This window comes from Suncus etruscus, chromosome 5, assembly GCF_024139225.1.
Source record: "Suncus etruscus isolate mSunEtr1 chromosome 5, mSunEtr1.pri.cur, whole genome shotgun sequence".
Classification (NCBI taxonomy): domain Eukaryota; kingdom Metazoa; phylum Chordata; class Mammalia; order Eulipotyphla; family Soricidae; genus Suncus; species Suncus etruscus.
Window position 1 is genome coordinate 130,401,156 of NC_064852.1, and position 26,584 is coordinate 130,427,739.

Consider the following 26,584-nt stretch of genomic DNA (forward strand, 5'->3'; position numbering starts at 1 on the left):
TGTTTGTATTCATGTTGTTTAAATAAAGATATTAAAAAAGAATAATAAAAATTATGAGTGCATGAATTTACTACTCTAATTTTAACCTCTACAACCTCCAAAAGTTTGTTGAATCATCATTCTACCTTCTTAGCTACATGATTAATATGCACTAAGTGTTAATATACCTAGTCTGGAATGATAGCATAGCGAGTTAGGTGTTTGTCTGCCAAGGGACTGACCTGGCCCTACCTTGTCACTACATATGGTGCCAGAAACTCTCTAGGAGTTATCCCTGAGCACAAAGTCAGCACTAAACCCTGAGTAAACCCAAATAAAACAAATATAATCATGTTTAATTTAAATCTTACACTTTTCAAATATTTTTATTTGATAATTTCACCTTGATTATTGACCATTTGATTATTTCAGTTTTCAGATCAAAATTTGAATTCATATTATGACATTTTCTATAAGTATTTTATACCAAATATCCAACTTATTAACATTTATTGCTACTTCTATATGTTTTAAATTCCTTTATTTAAACACTATGGTTACAGGATTCATAACACAGTAGGATTTCTTTTATAGTTACAAAGTTGGTCATGATTTAATTTCAGTTATGTAACGTACTATACCCTTTACATTGTACATTGTACATTTCCTGTCACCAACGTCCCCAGCTTCCCCCACACCTTCTTGCCTACCTGCCTTGGGGAAAATGTTTATATTCTCTCTCTCTCTCTCTCTCTCTCTCTCTCTCTCTCTCTCTTTCTTTCTCTCCTGTCATTTTATATTTCCTTTCAGTACCCAGTTCTTGTCCTGTGTGATAATTTCCAACTATCATTGCCATAGTAGTCCTTCTCTGCCTTAACTGCACTTACCCCCCCCCACCCCAGTATTTGTGTCAAATTTTCTACCATAGACTGGTTCTCATTCCTTTTTTTATCTATTGTCTCTGGGCAATAGATAAAAACATACTATGTTTTTAGTATCTCATAAATGAGTGATGTTATTCTATGTTTATTTCTTTCCCTGTGACTCATTTTGATCAGCATAATACTCTGAAATCCACACATGTGTAAGCAAATATCATGACTTCATTTTTCCTAACAGCTACATAGTGTTTAATTATGTAGATGTACTAGTTTCTTTATCTATTCATTCATTATGGGTACCTGGATTATTTCAAGATTATTTCAAGATTTCAAGAGTGTTGCATTGAACATAGGGAAGCAGGCTTTGTGCATTGTATACGGTTGGTCATTTCCCCCTGAATGGGACCAATTTCATCTTACTACTTCTGTAGTGAAAATAGAGATAGAATCCAACTACATTTTGTTTCTTCCACTATTGCCTAGAGCTTTAATATGTTCTCCTGTATCATAGAGTCTTGTTAAACATACTGTTATCTCAAAATCAATTAATATGTATAAAGCTGCAAGCTGGATCATGCCATGCATTTATTGAACAGCTTTTTAATCACTGAGAGTAAAGGTCAAAAACTTTAACTATATCCAAATAATAGCAATAAAGAGTGGTCATATATCCATTAATTAGAATATTTCTAAAAAAGTTTAAATGTTAAATGTTAAAATACAAGAAGAAAATAGAGGCTGGAGAGATAGCATGGAGGTAGGGCGTTTTCCTTGCATGCAGGATAGTGGTTAGAATCCCAGCATCCCATATGGTCTCTTGAGCCTGCCAGGAGTGATTTCTGAACGTCGAGCCAGGAGTAACCCCTGAGCACTGCTGGGTGTGACCCCCCCCCCAAAAAAAAAGAAAAAAAGAAAATGTACTAGGCTGCTGGTGTCTCAGACAAACCTATAGTCACTCTTCTACCAAACTTCATGCAATTTGCAACCTCAGGTTTTGAGTTTTTATTATATGCTACTCTCCAAAGCGCTCTTTATTCTTTCTATTGCATACCATGAACATGCTATATTCCCACATTTAAAATTTTTCTGATATTTCTACCTGAAATGATATCTTCTAGAAATTCATATATTAGATTTAAGAAAAAAAATTTGAATGGAGTCTCAAGTATAATACAGTGAATAAGATGCTTTGCCATGCAAACAATTCACCCAAGTTTAATTCTCAGAATCATCTATGACCATTCAAGCCCCATCAGGAGTAATTCCTGAGTCCCAAGCTAGGAATAAGTGCTGAAAACTCACTATGTCACCATATGTGATACGTATCAGAAAGAAATAAGGAAGGAAGAATGAAAGAAATATAAGAAAAAAGAAATAGTGAGAGAAAAAAAGAGAAAGAAATTGAGAAAGAAGGAGGAGGAATAAAGGAATGAGGGAAGGAAAAAGGAAGGAAGGAAAAAGGAAGAAAAAAAGGAATGAGAAAGGAAGGAAGAAAACAAGGATGGAAAAAAGGAAGCAAAGGTAAAAAGAAAAGAAGGAAGCAGGATAAAGAAAGGTGAAGTTAGATAAAATGTAAAAGTAAAGTTGTGAGTTAAAATTACTGCAGTTACTAAATTAACTCGAATTATCAACTACAGATACTAGAATAATAAAGGATATTCTAATGGCTGTGTAGAGGAAGTTGTCAGAGAAGGAATGTTCTTCAATGAGAGAAAATTAACAGAATAAAATGTATTCCTATAATCAGATGCTCAATAAACATTTTAGGATGATGTAAATTACTAAATAAATACATCCTTCATTCATTCTGGCACATTAACTATAATAATCCTAAAAATCTGATAGCAACTTCAGTTTAGAGTAGACAATCTATATTCCTAGGAATTGATTATCATTTATAATTTCTTTTTCAAAAAGAAAACAAACTTTTCTTTTTTAATTATACCATTAATACAGTAACTTTGATTGATTTTTGAGAATTTATGTAAACATTTTGAAATTTTATAATAAATTTTTTAAAAAATTTTAATAAATATTGTTGACTGCTTACTCTTCCTGACCTAGAGAATTAGCTATTAGATGAGGTTATTTCTTTGCTTTGTATTCTGAAGCCAGCCCAGAGGTTGAGGTTACTCCTTGCTTTGTATTCAGGAATCACTCCAGGTGAACCAATCAGTAGTCTGAAAATGTCTGCTTAACAGTCTATGTAACTGTTTAAGTAAGCTCTTCTTTAAATCTGCATTGAAAATTTTGGTCCTTACTTTGTGTGTGTGTGTATGGGGGGAGGTGTATTTCAGCCACACCCGGTGACATTCAGGGGTTACTCCTGGCTATACACTCAGAAATCACTCCTAGCTTGGGGGACCATATGGGACACCGGGGGATTGAACTGTGGTCTGTCCTAGGCTAGCGTGCACAAGGCAGATGCATAACCGATTGCGCCACCACAATGGCCCCTGGCCCTTACTCTTTATAGAAAACCAATAGGATAATGTCAGGCAGCCTAACAGTCCCATTGTACATTTGCTTCCATTCTAAACTAAAGGCATTTCTGGATTAGGAGGGGATTTTTGTTGTTGTTGTTGCTATTGCCAAAACATGCTGTTCCTGCTCTCTGATGCAGTTATTTTCATTTTGTTTCTTGTAATCAAGAAATTCTTGGCCTGGAATATCTCCATTAAGACAAAAAGATTTATTTTAGATGTTTTGCTTCTCTTTCTAATTCCAGATACAAAAGAGTAATAATACAAGGAGACTTTCAAAGATAACATATATATCAATATTTATATCACTAAATATATTTGCTGATCCACCTTGAGAATATTGTTTTAAAACTTGGTAGTGTGGCAAATATAATGAACTTTCTTAATATCTTGGGACCAGGATAATAAAATGGTTGATAAGGCATTTGCTTGGCACATGCCCATCCTTGACATTCCATATAGCTCCTGGTGACTAACAGAAGTTATTTCTGAGCACAGAACCAAGAGTAACCCCTGAGCATCACTGGGTGTGGCCAAAACAGCAACAAAAAACAAAACTTTTCTAACATAGTAAGTTTTGTCTTAAACATACTCTCCATCTATCAGAAATGTGATGATATTTTAAATTTGTTTATTTTGGGTTGATTGTGAGATGTGATTTGGTCAGTTAATCATTTTTTTTTTATCTTTTTGTTTGTTTAGTTGGTCCTTTTTTTTATTTTGTGGTGTTGGGGCAGGTAAAACAATAAGCATATATGGGCATCACATATACAAAATAGGTGATCTATTACTCAAACACAGTCCTAACCCTGGAAAATCAATCAGGTTACTAATTATGAGACTCTCTCAAACTTTCTCAAACACTCTCTCCTACATTCACATATTGATAAATTTTGCCTGTCATAAACTTTCAATTATCAGATCAATGTATAATTGAACAGTAACAGAATTCAATACCATACTGATTACATCAATTTTAGGCCACGCAAATTATTACCTCTTTTTGTTCATTTATGTTTCTTTCTGATCTTTTAATTATTTCTCCTCCACTGTGTATTTGCAAATCTCATTCTAGTTATAACCTTAATAAGAAATGGAGAAATGAGACATAGAAGAACTGGTCTTTCCCTTTAGGCTCCTAATGTCTCAAGTAAAGTAAAATTATTACTAGAAAAAAAATACACAGTCTAACTTTTTTAAATGGACCAAGGAATTTAATGTAAGGTCAGAATGTTTGAGAATAATTTATTTCATAATACCCATTCAAATTCCTAGGGTGTTGGTACTTTCCAACCATGTATCAATCAAACATAATTGGAAAATCTATTTAGATTTATATTAAATTATAATGATATAAATCTACTTAGATTTATATTAAATTATGATGATCTGCAGAATTAAGATTCATTCTTTCATTTCATTTGACTCATTCCTGTGCTTTTATTTCTTAAAGCATTTCTATACTTTAAGAAATACTTTTGCTTTTAATTTATCACAGTTAGAGAAATACCACCATTTTTTCTTCTGCCAAGAAACCAGGAATTTGAATTTGCCATGTTCTTTATGTGTGTTATGAGAAAAAGATGTCACTCTTAAATCTAATTTTTCTTGAAATATACTGTGGCATGGAATAACCACCAAGTATTCCCACATATGCCCCAAAGAGCCTATGAATATATATTAGGTTGTATGAAAAGGTGAGACAGAATTAAAAACCATAGCTGAAATTAAGTTTGCTAATCAACTAGCTTTGTGATAGGGAGATTATTGTGAATTATATAGTTGTTCCCAATGTAATTATCATATCGGTCCTTATACATGAAAAAGGGAGGTAAGTTAATGTCAAAGTGATACAATGACTTAATCAAATATTTCTGACTTAAAACGTATATAAAGTAAGGGTCAATAAATATATTTTATTGTGTATATGCAAAAAAATGAGACTTGTACCCATAAATTATGTTTTCCTGTGAAGGTTAATAAATTTAATAGTGGTGGGTTTAGCATGGAAAATAAGAGGAGTTAAAAATTTGATAAATATATTTTATCAAATGCATTAATTTTATAGCTCATAGACCATGAAGAGTGATAAAAATTGTAAATTATAACGTTAAATGTGTAAGATTATATTATTTTTGCTATAAATTATAAGCTGTTATATTATAAATAATATATTTCCAGGATAATGGAAAGAGTGAAAGTGTGATAGTATATTAAAAGGGGACGGTGTATAGAAAGAGCCTAAATTCCTAATAGCAAGGCTAATTTCATCTGACTTTGTTTATTGCCTGATAAATTACCAGCATCTTCCTGATTAGTCCACCTTGAAAACATTTTCTGTGTTACTATTCCCAGAACCTGACTCAAATAGAACTCTCTTCAGTTTTTAATATGCCCCATGACTTTCAGAAAATTTTGATACAAAATTTTAAGATTCCATTTCTGAGCCTTACTCATAATCTAAATATAGGTTGCGTTATTGCTTACTCTTCAAAGCCATTTTATTATTAAGATAGTAGAATAAAATATACTTTTTAAATAAAAATTACCCAGGAATCTAAGTGTATACATGATTTTGCTAAATCTATAAAAAAAAACACAAATACAAGAGATGTTTTATCATGATGTTTTATTATGGGTGTCTGTAAGAAAAAAAGATCAACAACCACATACAAGTTTACAAGTTAAAATTCAATACATTCTCTGTGTATGACAAAGCAGCCTCATAATTTTTTGTTGTTGTTGTTGTTGACTTTTACAGGACAAAGGGATAAGAAAGTCCCCTGAAGTGACAAGCCAATAAAACTGTTTGGCAGGAGACATGAACAAATGTGTCTTTATGTTTTGAATGCAAGGTAACAATTCTGAGCTAAGTTTTTAAAGTGAAACTACATTAGCACCATAACATATATCTTTAAAACCTTCCCAAATATTGGTAATTTTGATCAGCAATGACCCACAAAGAGAAAAAAAAAGCACCTTTAATAGTGGATAGTCAGGATTAAAATAGTGGCTTTAAAAGTATTTCTTTAAATTCTTACACTACACTCTACATTTTTTGGCCACTATTTTAACAAATCAACAAAAGTCACAAATTTTGCCAATTTATGCAAACTTTGTTTTTCATCTTCTGGAATCTACAAAATTCATCTGTGTTTGTGACCAGGTTGAGGTAGTTGAAACAGGAAAGTCTTTTCTAATTTTATGTTTGACTCTTTCAAAAAGAAAGGTTATCATTTAATGACAAGCAAAGTCATTGCTCAGCAAATGGGCTAGGATTCAAAGAATGTAACACCATGTTATTGTAAGAGTGTTGAAGTTTATTTATTATAGCACCATTGAGACATTTTGAAATTGGGACTGGTAAAAAAAATAGAAAAAAATCACTTAAACTGTATTTGTTGTAACAGAAAAAAAGTATCTATTTTTTTTGTCAATTTATACGTTTTCCAAAAATTTTGGAAATAAATAACTGTAATTTAGTTGGGCACTTGTACTGGTTGACAAGATTAGAAGAAGAACACATATGGAGTTTGAAATTGTCTGCTGGGGTTTCAGAGAGAGTTTGGTTTATAAAAAGCAAACAGGGCCAACGTCCACACCGAATTCTTGATCGGGACCACCAATATCATAGGGTGCAAAATCTATAATAGGTAGTCTCATAGCTTTGCGTGTTCTATATTCAAAGACTGTCTTGCCCCATTCGCCAGTGTGTTTCTGCAAATAAATAAGAAAAATATATCAGTTATCATTACATTTAAATTAGATATTACATTTAGACTGATAGGTTTAAAAGAAACAATTTTTGTTGAAGAAGTTAACTTTCATATATAGAAGACCTTCTTTACTTCAAATTTATTATCCTTACAGTATCTAAACCTTTTGTTAATAACTGAAAGTCTTAATAGATTTCAGGGTAAACTCAGTAGGGAAATAGCTGTATGCCTGAGCATTTTTATTCAGTCTGATTCTGTTAATTGCTTACAAATAAATAGTCGGTTTATAAAGTAGACAAATCTGTCAAAAAGGAAGTTGATAAACCAGAATTTATTCTCACTCTGTTTATAAATTTATAACTAGGGTTAGAATTAGTTATATGTCTAGAATTCAAAGAAAATGAGAAATTTCATATTGAGTTAATAGGCTAGCAATCACACAAAAAATCTTGTAACCATCCTTAATGTCCCATTAAAATTTATTTTACATATTAAATTTCTTTTGACTGGTTTCACCTGGAGGATTAGAATATATATATATATATATATATTCATTTTTGTGATATTTAGCATTATCTGAAAGAGTCAGTATATTCTATATGTCAGACCAAAGGCTATTTCTCATTTTCTGCATTATTTTTATTTCTACTTTTCAAAATATTGTGATAAAATTTTAAATGCTGAAAGTATTCTGGTCCATATTTCTAAAAATGTTACTTACAGTGCAACCATCTTCCAGAACTGTGTATGTGAATTTGCTATTTCCTTCAGCCTTGAATTCACCATCATTGGATCCCATCAATTTTAGAGCCTTCTTGACATTCCCATTGGCATGATCCATGTATGCAATACTATTCTTGCAGTGATATGTAATGTTTTGGGAGGCCCGGCTAGAAAGAAGTCTGAGGAAAGCCAGCTGGACATCAAGGACATCTTCAGGAAGATCAGGATTGCCATAGCTAAACTGTGATAGGAAACATATAGATAGCATGAAACATTTTTCTTAAAACTGTATACAAGGCATTAATGTAGTATAGTATGGCCATCCTAATGTAGATGGTTCATACAGTTTATGTATGATTTTCATATGTTAATATATTATTGCATTTTTAACATACAATGTTAGAGATAAGAAAAACTTAAAAATGGAAAGTTTTATGCAAATAATAGTATAGCTTATTTCTTAAGAGTCAAATTATTATATAGAGGGGCAACTGAGCCACTTGGACTCTTTTGTTTATTAATCACTTAAAGACATGACTTTTATAAATAGTGATTGGCATATCCTTTCTTACCTGAAAACCGCCATCCATGGTTTCTCCAAACCAAACATATTTTGCAGCACCAGAATCTTTCCACCAGTTCTTGCGTGGGACACTTGAAGGATTGGCATTAATGCATGTTTCCCCTGTCTCCATATTACAGAATACTTTAATAGCATCCATCTTGCAACCTTGGTTAGGATCAACCCAATATTCTCCTAAAAAATAGTGGCAACTGGTTATAACATCTTGTAATAAGATTTGAACTAGAATGTACCTGATAACACATGTATTGTGTTGAATGAGAGTATGCTTTTATTTTATAGTACAACATAATAGAGAACTAATAGAGAAAATTGTTAAGGTATAACAGCTATAAAAATCAGAAATTACCATATAGTAGAAGTGTCTTGACACTGAACAATGAAAATAAGCTTAAGAAATTACAAATCCTATATTGTATTTACTAAAAATAGTCTTTTTTCTTTTACAAAATGATATTATCTGACAGGCATTAGCTTTATTATACAAGCTACTTTTCTAATATAGATTAATACCTCAAGTAGAATAGATCTAACATTATTTTCCCATGATGATAGTTGTCCTCTACGTTGATTTCTAAAAATTATTCTTAACAAAGTCAATGTCCCATGTCAAAATTTTCCTTTCAGAAAGAGGTAGCCTGATATGTAAAAAGTTATACTATTTCAATGTTAATCTAAATTTTATATAATAGTCTATAATTATTATCCAATGGTTCTTATTTCAAATTTGATGCTTCAATTTATAATAAAATAAAATTTTATTAAATAATTATTAGAAAAGTTAAACTGCAAACTGCATAAAATAACATAAATGTTCAGAAAGCATACTTATCTACATCACTCAAATGACTCTTGGAACTTATCTAATCACTCAAGTAACTCTTGGAATACTATATATTAATCTTATCATGTATATTAGGTTGGTCATGAGTTAAAAATGTTTATAAACTATTCTTAGTTTCTCACATTTAATTTTGCTTTTGTATCTAGATCACTTCCAAAAATGCTCAGGGACTACTCCAATCATAGTACCCAGAAATCACTTCCTGTGGTGAATGGGGATATTGTAGACCCAAAGACTGAACCAGAATCTTTACATGCAAAGTTTGTGCTCCAGATTTTTGAGCTCTCTCTTTGTCCAAATTTGGAATGTTACCTTTCAAATACAAATTTGCACACTCTTATGAATAAGATTTGCATGATCTTAAAACCAATTGTAATAATCTTAATAGTAATCATAAAATGAATAAAACGTGCACAGTATTATTAATAAAATCAATAAAAATTAATATTTGCATAATCTTATTCATCAATAAGATTAGTAAATAATGTTGTATTTAGCAATATAATACTTTGTTGTACTGATGTACAAAGTTACTATCCAAGTGCCTATGGTCATCTCTGAATTTCATTCAACAGCTATTAAGAACTTTTTAAAAATACTTTGTTGTAAGGTTTTCCCTGTAAAATCCAATATGTGGCACAACATTGTTCTGTGAATGCAAAACATCCTCAACTTACCACTTTGGAGTTCAGGGTGGCAGAACTTCAGATCCCGGCAGTTCCGGGCAGGGTGTTTCCGAGAACCGTCAGGGCTAATGTGGTTTTCTAGCTGTCCACTGACGGATTTGAGTGAAGTCATAATCTCTTCCGTGTTGATTTTTAAGTCCACAGGTTCATCTCCATAATATGGGGCAAACCCACCAGCTTTTTCGCCTCCACCAGAGATTGCACCACCCCCACCACAGCATGGACCAGGGGCACCAGGAGGTCCGGGAGGGCCAGGTTGTCCTGGGTGACCTGGAGAGCCCTAAGATGAGTAAAAGAAGGCAACACTCAGTTGTACTGGTTTGGTTTCCACTGAAAGAAATGTTGATTGATCAAAAGAACCAAAACAAAACCCAAACAACAAATAACAATGTGCTGGAGCTTTGTAATTAATTTAGTAAAGGTTTGTTTGGATTGTTTTGCTATCAAATGGGACAAATATATATAACCAGTAACCAACACAAAATAATATTTATTGTATATATATTAATTACAAAATAATTAATGACTATAATTCACTACTATAAAATGTTTCTCATTCCAATGTGTAACAGTCATTGGTGTTAGGGGAAAACAATCTATACTAAGATGATTTCTTCCATAAAATCTCTCTCTTTTTTTTTTTGGTTTTTGGGCCACACCCAGTGACTCTCAGGGGTTACTTCTGGCTATGCACTCAGAAGTCGCTCCTGGCTTGGGGGATCGAACTGCAGTCCTTCCTAGGCTAGCGCTGGCAAGGCAGACACTTTACCTCTAGTGCCACCGCGCCAGCCCCAAATAAAACTAGCAGAGGATGGTTGAAATCATAAAATCATTATAAATAACCCTAATGTATAAGGAATAAGCTCAGGAAACCTAGGTTCTGATATAAGATCTGTCATGAATGCTTTATGCTGATCATTTGAGTTGTAATTTTAAGTATCACAATGCGAGGCTAAGTATTTTTATTATATTTGCACTAAAGTTGTGGATTAGAGAGGCCTTAGGATTGTTGATACCAATTGTTGAAGAAGTAAAATGCATTATATACTTGCAACTCATTATGATTACCACATGTAACATATTGGCCTGATATCAGCACTGGTAGAGTTTATTTAATTCAGAAATTTTTCTACAGATTCTGATTTGATATTATTGACTGAACAAACTAAAAGTAATTTTTTTTATTTTCCCTTGGCGTATGATGGAGAATCTCCCAATGTGGAGTATGGCAAAGCTACTTCTAATTTTCATAATCAAGTTGAATTTTCTGAAAAACTGATTATTGTAGCAAATTAAATATACGTATTCTAAAGTGATATCTTACTTCAGATCCTCTTTCTCCTCTGTTACCTCGAGGTCCTGGTGGCCCAATAGGACCTGGGTGTCCACTCACTCCGTCTTTGCCAGGAGGTCCATTAGGTCCAGTAGGTCCCTAAGAAATGATCAGGATATCATAATCCTAGAATATATCTCTGCAGTGCAAATATAGGCATTTAAAACTATGGACCTTTCAATGTTTTCTTTTGATACTTACCCTGGGGCCTGCAGGTCCTGGACTACCCACTGCACCTTGGTGACCGGCAATGCCCTGAAAGGAAAGCAAATGAAGTATGAGGAAAGACTTTAAGCCTTGGGACATTGTAGACTCAAGATCAGATCAAGAAACATGGACATTATGGTAAGAGATGACTTCCTTTAATCTTTCCACTGTCTATAATAAACTATTTAAATTAATCTTCATATCCATGACTGATCTCATTTAGCATTTGATCTTAAACTGAGTGGTTTGCTACTATCATATTCTGAAATTTTTCTTAAATCAGCAGTATCAATACATTACAAAGATGTTCTAACATGGTCACACTTACTGGAGAGCCAGGGGGGCCTGGATTTCCAGGGAATCCTCGATGTCCTTTGATGCCATTAGAGCCACGTTCACCCGCTTCACCCTTGTCACCACGTGGACCTTGTGGCCCCTTTATGAGTAGATTTTAAACAAAGGTCAGAAAGACACACATAGGAAAAGCACACAAAATTTTATAAATATTATGATATTCTAACTGCTAGAAATTTCCATCAGTAGAATACACTAAAGATATATATGTATATATTAATTATTAGAGATACAAAGAGATTACATATTTATTACATATCAATTACTAAAAAGCATAGATTGGCTTTGTAGTTATTTGATTTCAAACTAATAATAGCATTAAAACCCCAATAACATATTCTGTTTTGGTTCACTCTTGATAGTTTTAGATATCAAATTTATTTCTCTGTTTATCATAAAATAAGACTTTCAATAATCTCCCTATTCTTCATTCCCTTTTCCTGAACATGACAGAAAATGTAATTTCTTTTAGTTTGTAATAATTTATAAAAGAAATAAAAGACTCACAGGAGCACCTCGGGAGCCAGCAGGACCTGGAGCTCCAGCTGGACCAGCTGGACCCTAAAATAAAATTTAAAGAATATTTAACACAAAGAAATTGTTTGTTGATACAATGTTGGCTAATTTAAAAGCTAATTATTTCATTGTAATAAAACAGTGTGTACAATCTAATTGAAAATTAACATGATTTTCTCCTCCTAAATCCTTTCCCAATTAATAACTGTGTAGGACAGTGGTAAGTGGTCATCTAAATAAGAAAAGTCCTTATTTAAAAATGTGGAAATGCTCTTATATAATTAATACATTTTTTTTGAAATTACTTTTGCCTTTGGGGCCACACCCAGTGACGCTCAGGGATTACTCCTGACTATGCAATCAGAATTTGCTCCTGGCGTTGGGGACCATATGGGATGCCGGGGGATCAAACCGCAGTCTGTGATAGGTTAGCACATACAAGGCAAACGCCCTACCGCTTGTGCCATCACTCTGGCCCCCATTTTTTACATTTTAATGAGAAATGATTGGCTACTACCAGAGACTTCTCATACATTGTTATCATAATTGTAAAATATAACTGTTTTATAAAAAAGATAAAAACATAATAATTGAGCTGACTGAACCAACAATTTTATCAGTACTCTCTGGTGTTTTTTTATTGAGGCAAAGGGACATGATGGCTATTAGAACTCACAGTTTCTCCTCTGTCACCACTCTTTCCAGAGGGACCAACAGGACCAGGGGGGCCAGGATGACCAGGAGCACCTGGGGCACCAGGAGACCCATTTTCACCACGGTCACCCTAGAGAGAAATTTATAGGCCTAAAGTAAATACGAGCAGTAGTTCTTGTTTCCAGGCTACAGATCTATGATACGTGCATCTATTATACCTTGCCACCAGGAGAACCATCTCGGCCTGGAAGACCATCTGATCCAGGGTTTCCCTAATTTATTAAAAAAAAAAGAGAGAGAGAGAGATAGTCAAGAAATCATTTTTTTTGCAACAGTTTATAGACCACCACTGCATGCATGATGCATGGGTGCTATTTTACCCTAAAAAGGTAAAATTGCTTTATGGCCATAATACATTATAGATATTGCAATCAGTGTGGATTTTTGTAGGATAACAATGCCCAAATCATACGGAGAGTATCTATATAGTACCTAATTTAGTGGGCAAGAAAGCAATATGGTTAGGAAGAAAATAATATCTTTTTTGTTTGTTTGTTTGTTTGGGCCACACCCATTTGATGCTCAAGGGTTACTCCTGGCTAAGTGCTCAGAAATTGCCCCTGGCTTGGGGAGACCATATGGGACAGCGGGGGATCGAACCGCGGTCTCGATCTTTTCTTGGCTAGCGCTTGCAAGGCAGACACCTTACCTCTAGCACCACCTCACCAGCCCCAGAAAATAATATCTTAAGAAGGATCCTACATGATATAAACTTGAACAAAGGTAATTGATGTTGACAATAAAAATCTATAATTTAAGAATAAACATAGAAATATCAAAATATCAAAAACGGAGGTGTAGGGAGGAGAATCTGGTGATGGGAATCCCCCCTGATTTTATGTAAATATGTACCTAAAATGTTATTGTCAACAATATGTAAGCCACTATGATCAAAATAAAAATTATATTAAAAAAAAGAAATATCAAAATATTTTCACCACAGAGGAATGGTATAAATTGGGGGACTTTCCTTACTCCATTTTATTTCTCTTAGCCAGAGACCATAATCATTCATTTTGCTAAAGATATTAGTGAATATTTATTAATTAATAAAAGCTTTTAAGATTAATAAAATTATAATAGAAAAGATAATCTAATAATAGAGAATGATGATTCTCCTTTGGGGAAATGGCCTCCAGAGGCCTGAGGACCTTCCTGGTGACACTTCTTCAACTGGGATGGCCTTTAGATACTAGGACTAGAGAACTCAATAATGCTTAGACTGTGTCTTGCCAACCCAGAAGTGCATAGTGGCCTCTAGAACTTCACTCCGAGATGCTAGGGAGTGCAGGGGGATAGACCAGAGTTGGTTTGTGCCTTAACTACTGTGCTTTCTCTCTAGTTTGAGAATGAATGATTCATTAGCAGGTGGCAATATTTATACATATATAAAAGGTAGAATTTGCATAAGTAAATCTGGGTAAAGCCTGTAAATAAAACCAGTACTTACATCTCTTCCAGGTTCACCAGCTGTACCAGCCAAACCAGGGAGACCTTGAGGGCCAGGAGGACCACGTTCTCCATTATGGCCACTGGGTCCGGGTTTCCCGCTTTCCCCCTATGTACAAAAGAATGTAAGATGCTGTGTTTGAACCTATAGTCATTTCATATATGAATTATATTGTTATTAGGTGTCTTTATTTTCTAAGAAATGCCTGACTTTATTTGAGTTTTCTTTCATCTATTTTGGAAATTATTCCAAGCATTGGGGAAATGTTTAGGAAAAAGCATTTTCTTCTATTTGCTAATTTAGCCAAGTGATTCTGGGTACTAGATGAATGGTTGTGTAAATGTACTGTCATTTAGATATGCATATATATGATTATGAAAAGAAAAAGATGATTATAAATCACAATAAGTTCACTAGAATTAGGTTATATTGAAAATTTGGCTCTACCTAATAGGATATATGTTTATATAAATAGAGTTTCCTCAAATTCAATAGTTTAATTTTATCATTATATTTTATGGCCTTTAGTTTAGGAGCTGCTCAAAGTGTCAAAATGTGAGCCTAAGATGACAGCCTCATTGACTCATCAGCCAAATGAATCATTGAAATAGTAGAAATAGATAGTTGAGATAGCTGAAATGGATATATATCTATTGATATGTAAATATAAATATATACATATTTATATATAAAGGAACTCAGGAATGCAAAAGACATGTGTTGATGGATGACGTATAAAATAAAGGCTTTCATATATCTTAAAGCTTCATTTTTCTCCTATAAGATATATAATCAATAAGCCAAAGATTATTCCTAGGTTTGCTAAAAGAGATAGTAAACATATATATGTATATATATATAATCTGTACTATCAATTTATTTGTTTATATTTAAGGTCGGCGACTATTGTCATTGTTTCAGGTTCTGTATCTTTTAAAAATATTCAGACTTCTCCAATATTGAAAGTATTAGCAATTAGATCCTATTACAGAAACACTTCTTCATATCACTCTTGTAAAATTCCATGATCTCCGCAGCCTATGGCAGTGAACAAGACTCATGGAAAACTACTCACTTACTGGTGCTCACCTTGATACCCTGTGGCCCGGGGCTTCCCCTGGCACCTGGCATGCCTGGCGGTCCTGCAAGACCTCGTGCTCCAGTAATTCCTGCAATTCCAAGAGGGCCCGGAGATCCCTGTGTGACACAGAATAGTGTGTGAGCTTTGGATGTAGCTGCTTTACTTACTGCAGTGACTTTGTAATTAAGAATGAAACAATATTAGCAATCAATAAAAGAAATAAAGCTGCTTACCGGAGGTCCCTGGCTACCAGGGGATCCTTTCTCTCCTGGCGGACCAGCGTCACCTTTTGGTCCAGATGGTCCAGGGTTGCCAGGAGCCCCACTGTTCCCAGGTGGACCTGCGGGCCCATCTTTACCTGGAGCGCCGTTAGTACCAGGGGGTCCTGGGTTGCCCTACAAAATAGTGTTTGACATTTTAGTGCTTTATAAGAAGTCTCCTTTCCCTCTATTCATATGCATTCAAATAATTTTACATGGGATCAAAAGCAAAGTAACAACAACAAAGATTCTCATGTTATGCAGAAATACATTTTTTCTTAGGAAATATAGGGTAAAATCACTTAAAAAAAAGTATTTACATTACTACCAGGAGGACCAGGAAGACCACGAGCACCAGGGAAGCCAGATGCACCCTATGAAATAAGAAATACATTTTTAAATTTTGAAAGTTAATTAGAACCAATGAAATAGCCAGACATATCTACAATAGACATATATAAACTACAAATATATATATATATAGATCCATATTCTTAGACTATATATTTCTAGATATAGATGTATGTATGTACTACATCTTATATATGAATAAAGATATATACATCTATATGTCTCAAGGTTGGCATTCCAGTGGATTTGTTTCTTCTTTGAATTAACTCACAAATAAGTAATCTACTATGATTTCATACCTTCTTGAGATTTTATGCTTGTGAAGCAGTTTTTAGTACATACTAATGTTTAGCAACAATTTTTCAATAAACTTTAGAAAACTATATTTATAAAATTCAGTACTTACAGGACCACCAGGACTTCCACGTTCTCCTTTGACACCTTGGGGACCAGGGGGACCCTATAAAAATAGAAATATAATTAAAAAATTAAAATGATTTTATTTTACAAAATCAAAATTTTCTTGTTATTCTCCCAAATGTGGAAGAATGATTTAAGCCTATAAAAATGGCATTAATTGTGGTAACAATTTTATAATCTATCTGTGTATATATATATATATATATAAAACATTTTGTTGTGTACTTTCAACAATAGCATATCAATTATATCTCAATAAAACTGGGTAAAATTTAACAGGCATCAACTATATCTCAATAAAATGGGAGGGAAACTTAATAGTATTTAGCAAAAAATAGAAGCAATAAAAACATTTCAATAAATAAGCACAACAAAGAGCTTTGAGTTATACTTGATAGAAGCCTTAACTGAATTGTTCGCTACCATGCTTCAAACGGAGAAGATGGTTTTTATAAGGCTGTACCTATCTTAATAGGTCCTCTCAATTTAAAATATAAATTAGTCATAAAACTAAGAGTTTTCTATTAGAAGACTTAAAAAGCAAAGAATACTTACAGCTGGCCCTGAACCGCCAGGAGGTCCAGCAACTCCAGGAGGGCCTCCTTCACCTTTCTCACCCGGAGCTCCTCTTTCTCCTTTGGAACCAGGCTCACCATTCTGCCCCTGCAATCAGATACAGGAAGCATGAGCAGAAAACTTTGACTTGTTTTTTTTTTTTTAGAAAATAGAATTCTTGGTCTGGAGAAATAGCACAGTGGATCGGGCATTTGCCTTGCACCACTGTGTTCAATACCCAGTATCCCATACGTCCTCCTGAGCCTGACAGGAATGGTTTCTGAGTACAGAGTCAGAAGTAGAAATGACCCCTGAGAGCTGCTGGGTATGGTCCAGAAACAAAAAAAAAAAGGATGGGAGGAAGGAAGGAAGGAAGGAAGGAAGGGAGGGAGGGAGGGAGGAAGGAAGGAAGGAAGGAAGGAAGGAAGGAAGGAAGGAAGGAAGGAAGGAAGGAAGGAAGGGAGGGAGGGAGGGAGGGAGGGAGGGAGGGAGGGAGGGAGGGAGGGAGGAAGGGAGGGAGGGAGGAAGGGAGGGAGGGAGGGAGGGAGGGAGGGAGGAAGAGAGGGAAGGAGGAAGAGAGGGAAGGAAGGAAGGAAGGGAGGAAGGAAGGAAGAAAGGAAGGAGGGAGGGAGGGAGGGAGGGAGGGAGGATGGGAGGAAGGAAGGAAAGGAGGGAGGGAGGGAGGAAGGAAGGGGGGAAGGAAGGAAAATATAATTCTTTGGAAGGAGAGCTGTTGATCAGACAGGAAAAGAAGACCATCCAAAGACATGTAAAGATCAAGTATCATCATCATAAATGTGGATATCAGTAAGGTCATCTAAATTATATAGTTTTATAATGGAAATACTTAGAACATTTTCTGAATGCCTCTCATTCTAAAATATCATATGAGCCTTATTAACTAGACAAAAGGCAAGTCATATTTCTCTAACCATCTTTTAAAGATTAAAAATGAGCTAAAGTAAAATCAATGAAAGTGTGTGAAAACCATTTACTAGGAAAATGTGGATTAATCTGGACTTGCTATTACTATTACTTCAGTAATTATTCAGGCACTGGTGAGAGACATGATCTATATACATTGTAAAGTTTATACTTACTGGAGCACCAGGGAACCCAGCAGGTCCTGGAGGCCCATGTTCACCTCTCTCACCCTATAATAGTAATAATGTCCATATTAGATACATGAAGACTTCATTCAGCAGAGTCCACATCATTTTATGCTATCTTATCCTTATCATGCTATAAAAGAAGGAAGTATGAAATCTGCCTAACATAGTTAAAACTCTGAAAAATTTCCAAGTTTTCAATAATATTAGAAATGAGCAGGACACAGTCCTGATAAAATCAGAACTTAATTCTGACCTCTGAATGTCATATTGTTTGAAAGAAAAAAATACCATATATTTTCTCTATAAGATGCACCTGCCCATAAGACACACATAGTTTTTAGATGAGGAAAAACAAGAAAAACTATTTTAAACCAAATGGTGTATTAAAATATTTAATAAATACAACACTAGACGCTGTCAGGACACTGTGGCTGGAAACCAAAAGCTTTCAAGGTCGAAGTATATTTATGCCAGTATGCCAGTCCACAGCTGGTTAAACACATTTACCTAACTCTTTTCTTTTTACATTAGAAAATAAAAAAAGAAATTAAAACAAGAAAATAAAAGAGGCCATTTTAAAAATACATTTTAAAAATACATTTTAAAAATAATTAATATGTAAAAAAAAAGTCACAGCAGAAATCAAACACTCTAAACAAAAGCTTTATATGTGACAGTGAAAGTGAGTTAACCTGATTACTGATTTTGCATGGTATGTCCATGCAAAAAAGGGAGTGTAACAATGGGGATGACCAATGGTTAGTATATGAGTTCCTCCCCTGCACTCAGGCTTTAAGCTCCAGACAACATTTACTCCATAAGATGCACAGACATTGTCCCCCATCATTTTGGGGGGAAAATTGCATCTTATGGTATGGTAATTAAAATTTTAAGTGTTTAGCAATTGAATCCTTAAGAGTCAATGGTGGTGGGAATGTTGCACTGGTGAAGGGTGGGGTTCTTTATATGACTAAAACCCAACTACAAACATGTGTGTAATCATGGTGCTTAAATAAAGATAAATTTTTACAAAGAGTCAATTGGGAAATAAAAAATTGAATCTACATTTGTCATGCATTGTAAACCTTAAAGTTAGACCATCTAGAATCTAAAAGTAATCTCATATGAAGATACACATACATTGCTAAAATTTAAATACTTTTAAAGTTACTTTAGGAAAAAAATTATTACTTAAAATCTCAATGAATTTGATATAATAACACCAATATCCTTTGAAGATCATATGGTCCTTAAAGGTAGTTCCACCCTTGATTAGAAACACTAGAAAGAGAAGCAGAAACAGCTGTTTCCTCAATGAGATTTGAAAACAGCATATTGAAAATTCTTCGAATACTTACAGGGCCACCACGAGGACCAGTTGCACCTGGGATTCCGGGGCCACCAGCTTCACCCTGAATGGAGAAAGGAAAACAATCTCTCACAATCCGAACAGTTAAAGGCATTCTTGCTGATTCGTAGTGTGGTAGTGTTCAGCCTTACCTTATCTCCTGGCTGTCCAGCTGGGCCTGGAGGGCCAATTGGACCAGCAGGACCCTAAAGAGAATATAAGTATATTTTAAAATTTGAAAATGAAGTCCTTTTATGATAAGTGTAATAGAACATAACATCATATCATTCATTTTATAAACTAGAAAACACGATTTTTTATGGCTTGAGTAGTGTACTATAGATCCTATAATATCCTATAATATCTTTCTAAAAGAAAGAGCATTGTCTTATTCAGCTGATTATAACTTAAAAGGTTTTTCATGACTCCAAGGTATTTATGACTCATATTAATATTTTATATTTATATCAATGTTTTCAAATTGATAGTTTCAGATACTAAATTTTCATGAATTAATGTAATTGATATTATAACAGCAATCTTTGATGTGGGTAATGTTTCACTAGTTTTTCCACCAAAAGTTCAAGTATCTCTTTAAGGCAAATAACAATATGATATATAGTGGCTCATGCATGTATATTTCTATATTATTTGATAAAGCCACTTTTAGAAGATGTTTGCTAATGTGAAGACTTGATTATAAATTTTCTTTTTTTTTTTTTTGTTTTTTGGGCCACACCCGTTTGACGCTCAATGGTTACTCCTGGCTATGCGCTCAGAAATTGCCCCTAGCTTGGGGGGACCATATGGGGTACCGGGGGATCGAACCACGGTCCGTCCTACGCTAGCGATTGCAAGGCAGACACCTTACCTCTAGCACCACCTTCCCAGCCCCGATTATAAATTTTCTATTTTGTTTGTTTTTAACGTTTGTGTTGTAGATTCAAAGATAAGTGCAAAGAAGTATAAAAGTAAATAAAATTGCTTCTAACCCTTTTTATTATTAAACACATGCAACTCTAATATAATATCGGTATCAAAATATTGTCACTTGTACAATCTATAGAGAGCTCTCTGATACCATGGGTACATGTCTTCATTGTGTGAGTATGTGACTTTATCTTTTTTATCAGTTATCTTGTATGATCTCCACCACAATGAACACATATATCCAATAACATAATCATTTTTTGTTATAAATTGAATGAAATAACTCATATCTTTTTTTTAATTTTTTATAACATCGATGCTGCATCTCCTGATTGTGTGCATTAGATTATATGGTTGTACCAAAGTATCATAACTGTATTAAATAAAATTATTTTATGAGTAGTATTGATTCTTAGATTTTAGTGATTTGTTATTATCTTTCTAACCTTGATCATACGTGTTATCATTGAAAATGACTGTTTTTACTAATAGTATTACTATTACCATTATTAGTAATTACTTTTTATATAATATTTATATATTCTATTTATATAATAGTAATCTCAGATGACTATTCTGAAAACTATCAGGTAATAATGGGTTTTAATTAAGACTTTTTGTTTGTTTTGCTTTTGGGTGGACCACACTCTACTCTGCTTAGGGCTTACTCCTGGTTTTGAGCTCAGGGATCTACCCCAGTTTGAGGATTGAATCTGTGTTTACTGCATGGAAGATAAGCACTCTCCCTACTCCTGCTTTGACTCTAAAATACGAATTTTAGTAACCAATTAATTTGAGTCTTCGTAATACCCAAGAGATGACAAAGTGTGGCTTAAAATGATCATCAGGAAGTTTTGGAAAAAATTTAGAAATTGAGAGCCTAGCTAAGTATTTTATTTCATGTAGATGTAAGGTTTGTTCTCTGCAGTGCAAGTACTCACCCTTGGGCCATCTTTCCCAGGACCACCATCAGCACCTGGACCACCTGGCTCACCCTATTAAATAAAACCAATATAATGAAAATTAGAAGTAAAAAAAACACAAACTCCTAATAATAAAAACTACCTTCAAGGTTCACTTTACTGTGTCAAAGGTGTTCTGATATAACAAATTTCACTTCATTTTAAAGTGATGCCAGATTTTTTTTATGGATGACTTTTCAATGGTGTTATTTTTCTTTCATCAATGAAGTATGCATGCAATCTTAGTAATGAAAGTCAGCACCTTTTCACCCTTTGGTCCTTGACCTCCAGGAGCTCCTCTTTCTCCAGGCATTCCTTGCAGACCAGGAGAGCCAGAATTACCGGGCACCCCTGGAGGCCCTGCAGGGCCCTGAAATTAATGAATAAAAAATTAATCATAAGACAAACGAGACTGTATTTTGTAAGTTCTAAGTGAACTGAATGGGTGGAGTTACCTTTGGTCCTCCTGGACCGGCAGGGCCAGTTGCACCTTTAGGTCCCGCAGAGCCTGGTTGACCAGGATTTCCTCGTTCACCAGGAGAACCGGGTTCACCCTATTGTAGGAAAGCAAAATCCCCGTTAGAAATTCTCATACTGATAAAGCAAAACACTGCAATTGCTGCATTCCACTAGGTTTTTTGACCTTCAATTATTAAGCAATTTTGAAATTGTTATAATCATAACAATACATTTGACCAGTAGTAAAAACTCGAAATTACTTGGGAAGAATTTAAACAGGTTATCTTTGACAGTTACTTTGATGATCTAGTTTTGTTTGGTGTTTTCAAAGAATGTAACATCATAAACAATAAAATAAAAGTATTGTTTTATTTATACACAGAAATAGAAAACTTTGCCCAATAATATTTCTATATATTTAAGTAAGAAAATATTTTTCTTGTAAAATTTTATGACCACTTGCACTGCTGGTACAAATGAGTGTTTTGATTTGAAATAATAAAAAAATTACTAATGCTTTAAAACATGCAGAAAAAATTATTAAGTATTTTTAATATTTACTTTGACTCCTGGAGCTCCTGGTCCGCCAGGTTCACCCTTGGGACCCTAAGAGATTGACATTAGATGATTAGACCTAGAGCAGAATGTCTGTTATATATAACATACATCTATATAAATAATAAATTCTTTGCATAATGTGTACTTTCTGTATTTGTCTCCTTGAAAATGCAAATCTTCATACAATGATGAGACTTCAAACATTTTTTTAGTTTTATTAATCAGTATTTGAAAACTAAATGTTGAAACTAAGATACCATGATATGAGAAAACAAACAAGTTAACATTGGTAAATGTTCATTATTTGTTTTTTTACTATATACATGGCTTGTAACTTACTGCTTCACCAGGTTTTCCATTTTCTCCTGGAGGGCCATTAGTTCCAGGCAATCCCTAGGAAGAATATTTGCATGATATAGTAACTTCAAACATTACTTATAAAAAAATATTCTCATACATGTATTTCTACAATCTGTTCCAAAACCGTTTTATTAGTCTTGATACGGATAAAAAAGTTGTGACACTCAAAATTTAATAACAAACATTTGATCACTAAGTATTACATGTATATTTTTAAATATTTACTTTTGATCTATATACATAGAATTTATGACAATGATGTTATATATTTAAACATAAATTTTATATAAATGATAACATTTATATTGCTTATATAATATCATAATATATTTAGATTATATATAAATAATCAAATTTCATTTAACTTTATGGAACTATAAAAGCTTAATTATTTTTAATAATACACTAATTCTGAAATTAGCATGAAAATTATACTGATTAATATTGCCTCTCATTTTTATATTAAGGTAGAAGACAAAGCCAGAGATTTTAAGTTTGTATTAAGTTGAAATTTATCAAGACCACACACAACACTTGAACTATCAATAACCTTAAAAAAATTCAACTATCAAAGGGAATAAAGTACATGATTGTCTGGTAAGATAAGTGGCCAATGACATTAAAATAATAAATTCTTACTTGTGGTCCAGCTAGGCCAGGAGCTCCCGATTCCCCTTTATCACCAGCTGGTCCCTGTACAAAAATAATTATATATATACTTATATAAACATGTATATACATAGTGAAAAAGAGATTACCCACTATAGGTATCTTGTTATTTAGAGTTCATGTAATTTTTATTTAAGCAAACTCATGTAACTTAATTACTAATGATATTAAGGAGACAGAGTCTGTCTTAGTAACTTAATTACTAATGATATTAAGGAGACAGTCTGTGGAAATGACTCAAGAGCGATACGAACAATACAACTCAATATCAGCACTTATTTAGCTATCGTTTGACTTTACAATTGCTATGATGAACTATTATTCAGTCTCAAAGATTATTTCTTTCCTAAATTGTATATTCGAAATGTATGTTTTATCCCACTCCCACACACTATGAACTTCAATTGATGGGAATAAACTTACAGTAGGCCCAGGAGGGCCCTGAGGTCCAGTTTCACCATTTTTCCCAGCAGGGCCCTAAAATGTGCAGTTAGGAACTCAGTTAACAAAAATAACGTAGAGCAGACATAGCATAGAGACAAAAGTATCAAAATAGAAAGCTGAAAATCAATGAATTCTACATACCTGTGGTCCAGGACCACCAGGGCCACCTCGTTCTCCATTTTTGCCAGGAGCGCCCTAAAGACATAGCCAATATTTAGTAATTCTAGAATATAAATGATTTACCATATTGTTTCTATTTGTATCTATCTTGCACATACATATAGTTAGAACCAAATCAAAAGCCACGTTCTTTAACTAGATTCATACACTGTTTTAATATTGTCAATTTCCCCAGAGCTCTAAAAATAAATATCTTCATATAAGCATTCTTCTAACTTAATTACTTTTATTATCAAATATTATTCTGTGCTTTAAAGTGGAGATTGAAATTTTTTTCTGCACATCTTTATGGAAGAGAATGTTTGGTCAAATATATACTGATAAAATATGTGAATAAACTCACATCATTTCCTTTTGGACCAGGGAAACCCATGACACCTGGTTGTCCTCGGGGACCAGATGGACCTGGAGGCCCTGGTCTGCCACTTTCTCCTTGATTTCCCTAGTGAGAAAACACACACACATTTGACAAGACCTAATTAATATAGGAAATATGCATATTTATATATTAAGGTTATAAAAACATATCAAAATAGACCAAATTATGTATCCCATCATTACTGGACTGGTGTGTATAAAAATGTACATACGGGAGGGCCTGGTTTCCCATCACTGCCTGGTCCTCCTGGACTTCCAGTCATACCCTAAAATAGAGAGTATTTACTGAATTTAAAAATTAGTAACAATGCAGTACAATTGTCTGATACTTCAAATGCTCATTTACATATATCCCCATTGCTGCAAGCATGTTTCTTTCTATAAAATATTTCAGTCAAGTTTTCGCTTTTATGTTCCTCCATTTATACTCACATTTTACTTATTTTGTTTTCAAAGGCTAGTAGGTTTAGTATGAGTTAAGTTGTCTTTGATGTTAGCCAGTCACAGAGCCATTGAAAACAATGTCTATCTTACCCTCAATCCCGGAGGTCCAGGAAGACCATCTCGACCAGGTTCTCCGGCAATTCCTCTGGGCCCTGCAGGACCTGGGCCACCACGCTCTCCAGCAGGCCCCTAAAAGGAGAAATAAGTCAACAATATGTAAAAATTCTTTTTTGACCAATACATTGATAGTACTTTGGTTACAGCTATAGAACTGCTTTGGCTCACACAGAGAGAATTTGTGTTTCTGAAATGCACTATTTAAAATCACAGTAATCTATTAATTTTGATTGCCATACTGGGAATACTGATAAAAATTTTAGCAATATTTAGTAATAGTTTTGTGATTTTTAAGTCAAGTACTTTATAGATATAAAATTATGTTGTAAACTATAGAGTTCTTAAATAACATAAGTATTCAGGATTATCACAAACTTGTTATTGATATTAAAATAACTATCAATTGGCATAAAACTCAAAGTAGTCTCATAGAGGTTAATTGACTTCTTTAGTTATACAGGGGTAAAATGTTGGCTTGGAATTACTGTTTTACTTGAGAATTGTTTCTTTAATTCCAATGTATTTCTTTTGGATGTTTAGTTTTAATTAATGGAAAATTCTAGAAAAGATTCTCCCTATTAGTAATATAGCTCTTAGGAGATTTGAAACTACAATCATCTACCTACCTTTTCTCCTGGAAGGCCATTTGCTCCAGCAGCACCTCGGAATCCAGGTGCACCCTGGAAATATGAAAGTCAAAATGTATGTTTCATGCATTAAAAGTTTCTCATATATCTTAAGTGGGAATAGAGACATTCAAGTGTCATAGAACGCCTTAAAACAATCCATAGAAGGGGTGCCCTGGAAGATCTTGGTTGTCTCGTCCTGAAGGTAAAGGTCCAAGTGTAAAATGTACTGCTACATTCCTGTCATGCACATTGAAAACATACCCGATCTCCTGGAGTGCCTGGGAGTCCATTAGAACCAGGTTCTCCCGGTGACCCATCTTTGCCATCTTCACCCTTAGCTCCTGGAGCGCCTGGAGTACCAGCTTCACCCTAAAAATAGTGCCATATAAAACAATAATGACTACATTTAGTAGAAAATTATGCCCTTATCCCTCCTTATAGTTGCTGCTTATTTAAATGGTATTTTCTAAGAAATGCCCCAATACTTTGTGTCATACTTACACGTTCACCACGTTGTCCTGGCTCTCCTTTGGCACCATTCTTCCCAGGTTCACCCTAGACAGAATGATTTAGTGGTTTAAAGCCAATGATAAGATACTAATGAAAATCATTACCACATAACTCAATTATTCAACCAGAGTGGACTCAACAGAAACTAATCTGAACAGGAAGAAATAACCTGCGATTGCATTTTTAGGTAATAAAGTAAAAATAACTTACTGCAGCACCTCTCTGTCCAGGAGCACCAACGGCACCAGGAGGTCCAGCAGGTCCTCGGCCTCCTGGGAGCCCAGGAGCTCCAAGAATTCCAGCAGGACCCTGAAAACACACCCAAGAAGATGAATTTTAGTCAAAATT

At 34.0% G+C, this 26,584-nt stretch overlaps 1 protein-coding gene across 1 annotated transcript in view; it reads right to left on the bottom strand.

Moving 5' to 3' along the window:
- Positions 1–5,955: 5,955 nt before the first annotated feature.
- COL3A1 (collagen type III alpha 1 chain) overlaps positions 5,956–26,584 on the bottom strand; it is a 41,198-nt gene continuing 20,569 nt past the window's right edge. Inside the window, exons 18-51 of the mRNA XM_049773331.1 lie at positions 26,447–26,545; positions 26,228–26,281; positions 25,988–26,095; positions 25,724–25,777; positions 25,071–25,169; positions 24,749–24,802; positions 24,502–24,600; positions 24,120–24,173; positions 23,958–24,011; positions 23,505–23,558; positions 22,845–22,898; positions 22,509–22,553; positions 21,944–22,042; positions 21,751–21,858; positions 21,468–21,521; positions 19,749–19,802; positions 19,607–19,660; positions 18,237–18,290; positions 17,137–17,244; positions 16,568–16,621; positions 16,131–16,184; positions 15,784–15,945; positions 15,559–15,666; positions 14,470–14,577; positions 13,178–13,231; positions 12,982–13,089; positions 12,297–12,350; positions 11,764–11,871; positions 11,430–11,483; positions 11,220–11,327; positions 9,887–10,175; positions 8,355–8,539; positions 7,781–8,023; positions 5,956–7,060 (exon numbers count right to left, since the gene is read on the bottom strand). Coding sequence (XP_049629288.1) covers positions 6,914–7,060; positions 7,781–8,023; positions 8,355–8,539; positions 9,887–10,175; positions 11,220–11,327; positions 11,430–11,483; positions 11,764–11,871; positions 12,297–12,350; positions 12,982–13,089; positions 13,178–13,231; positions 14,470–14,577; positions 15,559–15,666; positions 15,784–15,945; positions 16,131–16,184; positions 16,568–16,621; positions 17,137–17,244; positions 18,237–18,290; positions 19,607–19,660; positions 19,749–19,802; positions 21,468–21,521; positions 21,751–21,858; positions 21,944–22,042; positions 22,509–22,553; positions 22,845–22,898; positions 23,505–23,558; positions 23,958–24,011; positions 24,120–24,173; positions 24,502–24,600; positions 24,749–24,802; positions 25,071–25,169; positions 25,724–25,777; positions 25,988–26,095; positions 26,228–26,281; positions 26,447–26,545 — 3,195 coding nt within the window. The 3' untranslated portion in view covers positions 5,956–6,913. The remainder of the gene's footprint in view (positions 7,061–7,780; positions 8,024–8,354; positions 8,540–9,886; positions 10,176–11,219; positions 11,328–11,429; positions 11,484–11,763; positions 11,872–12,296; positions 12,351–12,981; positions 13,090–13,177; positions 13,232–14,469; positions 14,578–15,558; positions 15,667–15,783; positions 15,946–16,130; positions 16,185–16,567; positions 16,622–17,136; positions 17,245–18,236; positions 18,291–19,606; positions 19,661–19,748; positions 19,803–21,467; positions 21,522–21,750; positions 21,859–21,943; positions 22,043–22,508; positions 22,554–22,844; positions 22,899–23,504; positions 23,559–23,957; positions 24,012–24,119; positions 24,174–24,501; positions 24,601–24,748; positions 24,803–25,070; positions 25,170–25,723; positions 25,778–25,987; positions 26,096–26,227; positions 26,282–26,446; positions 26,546–26,584) is intronic.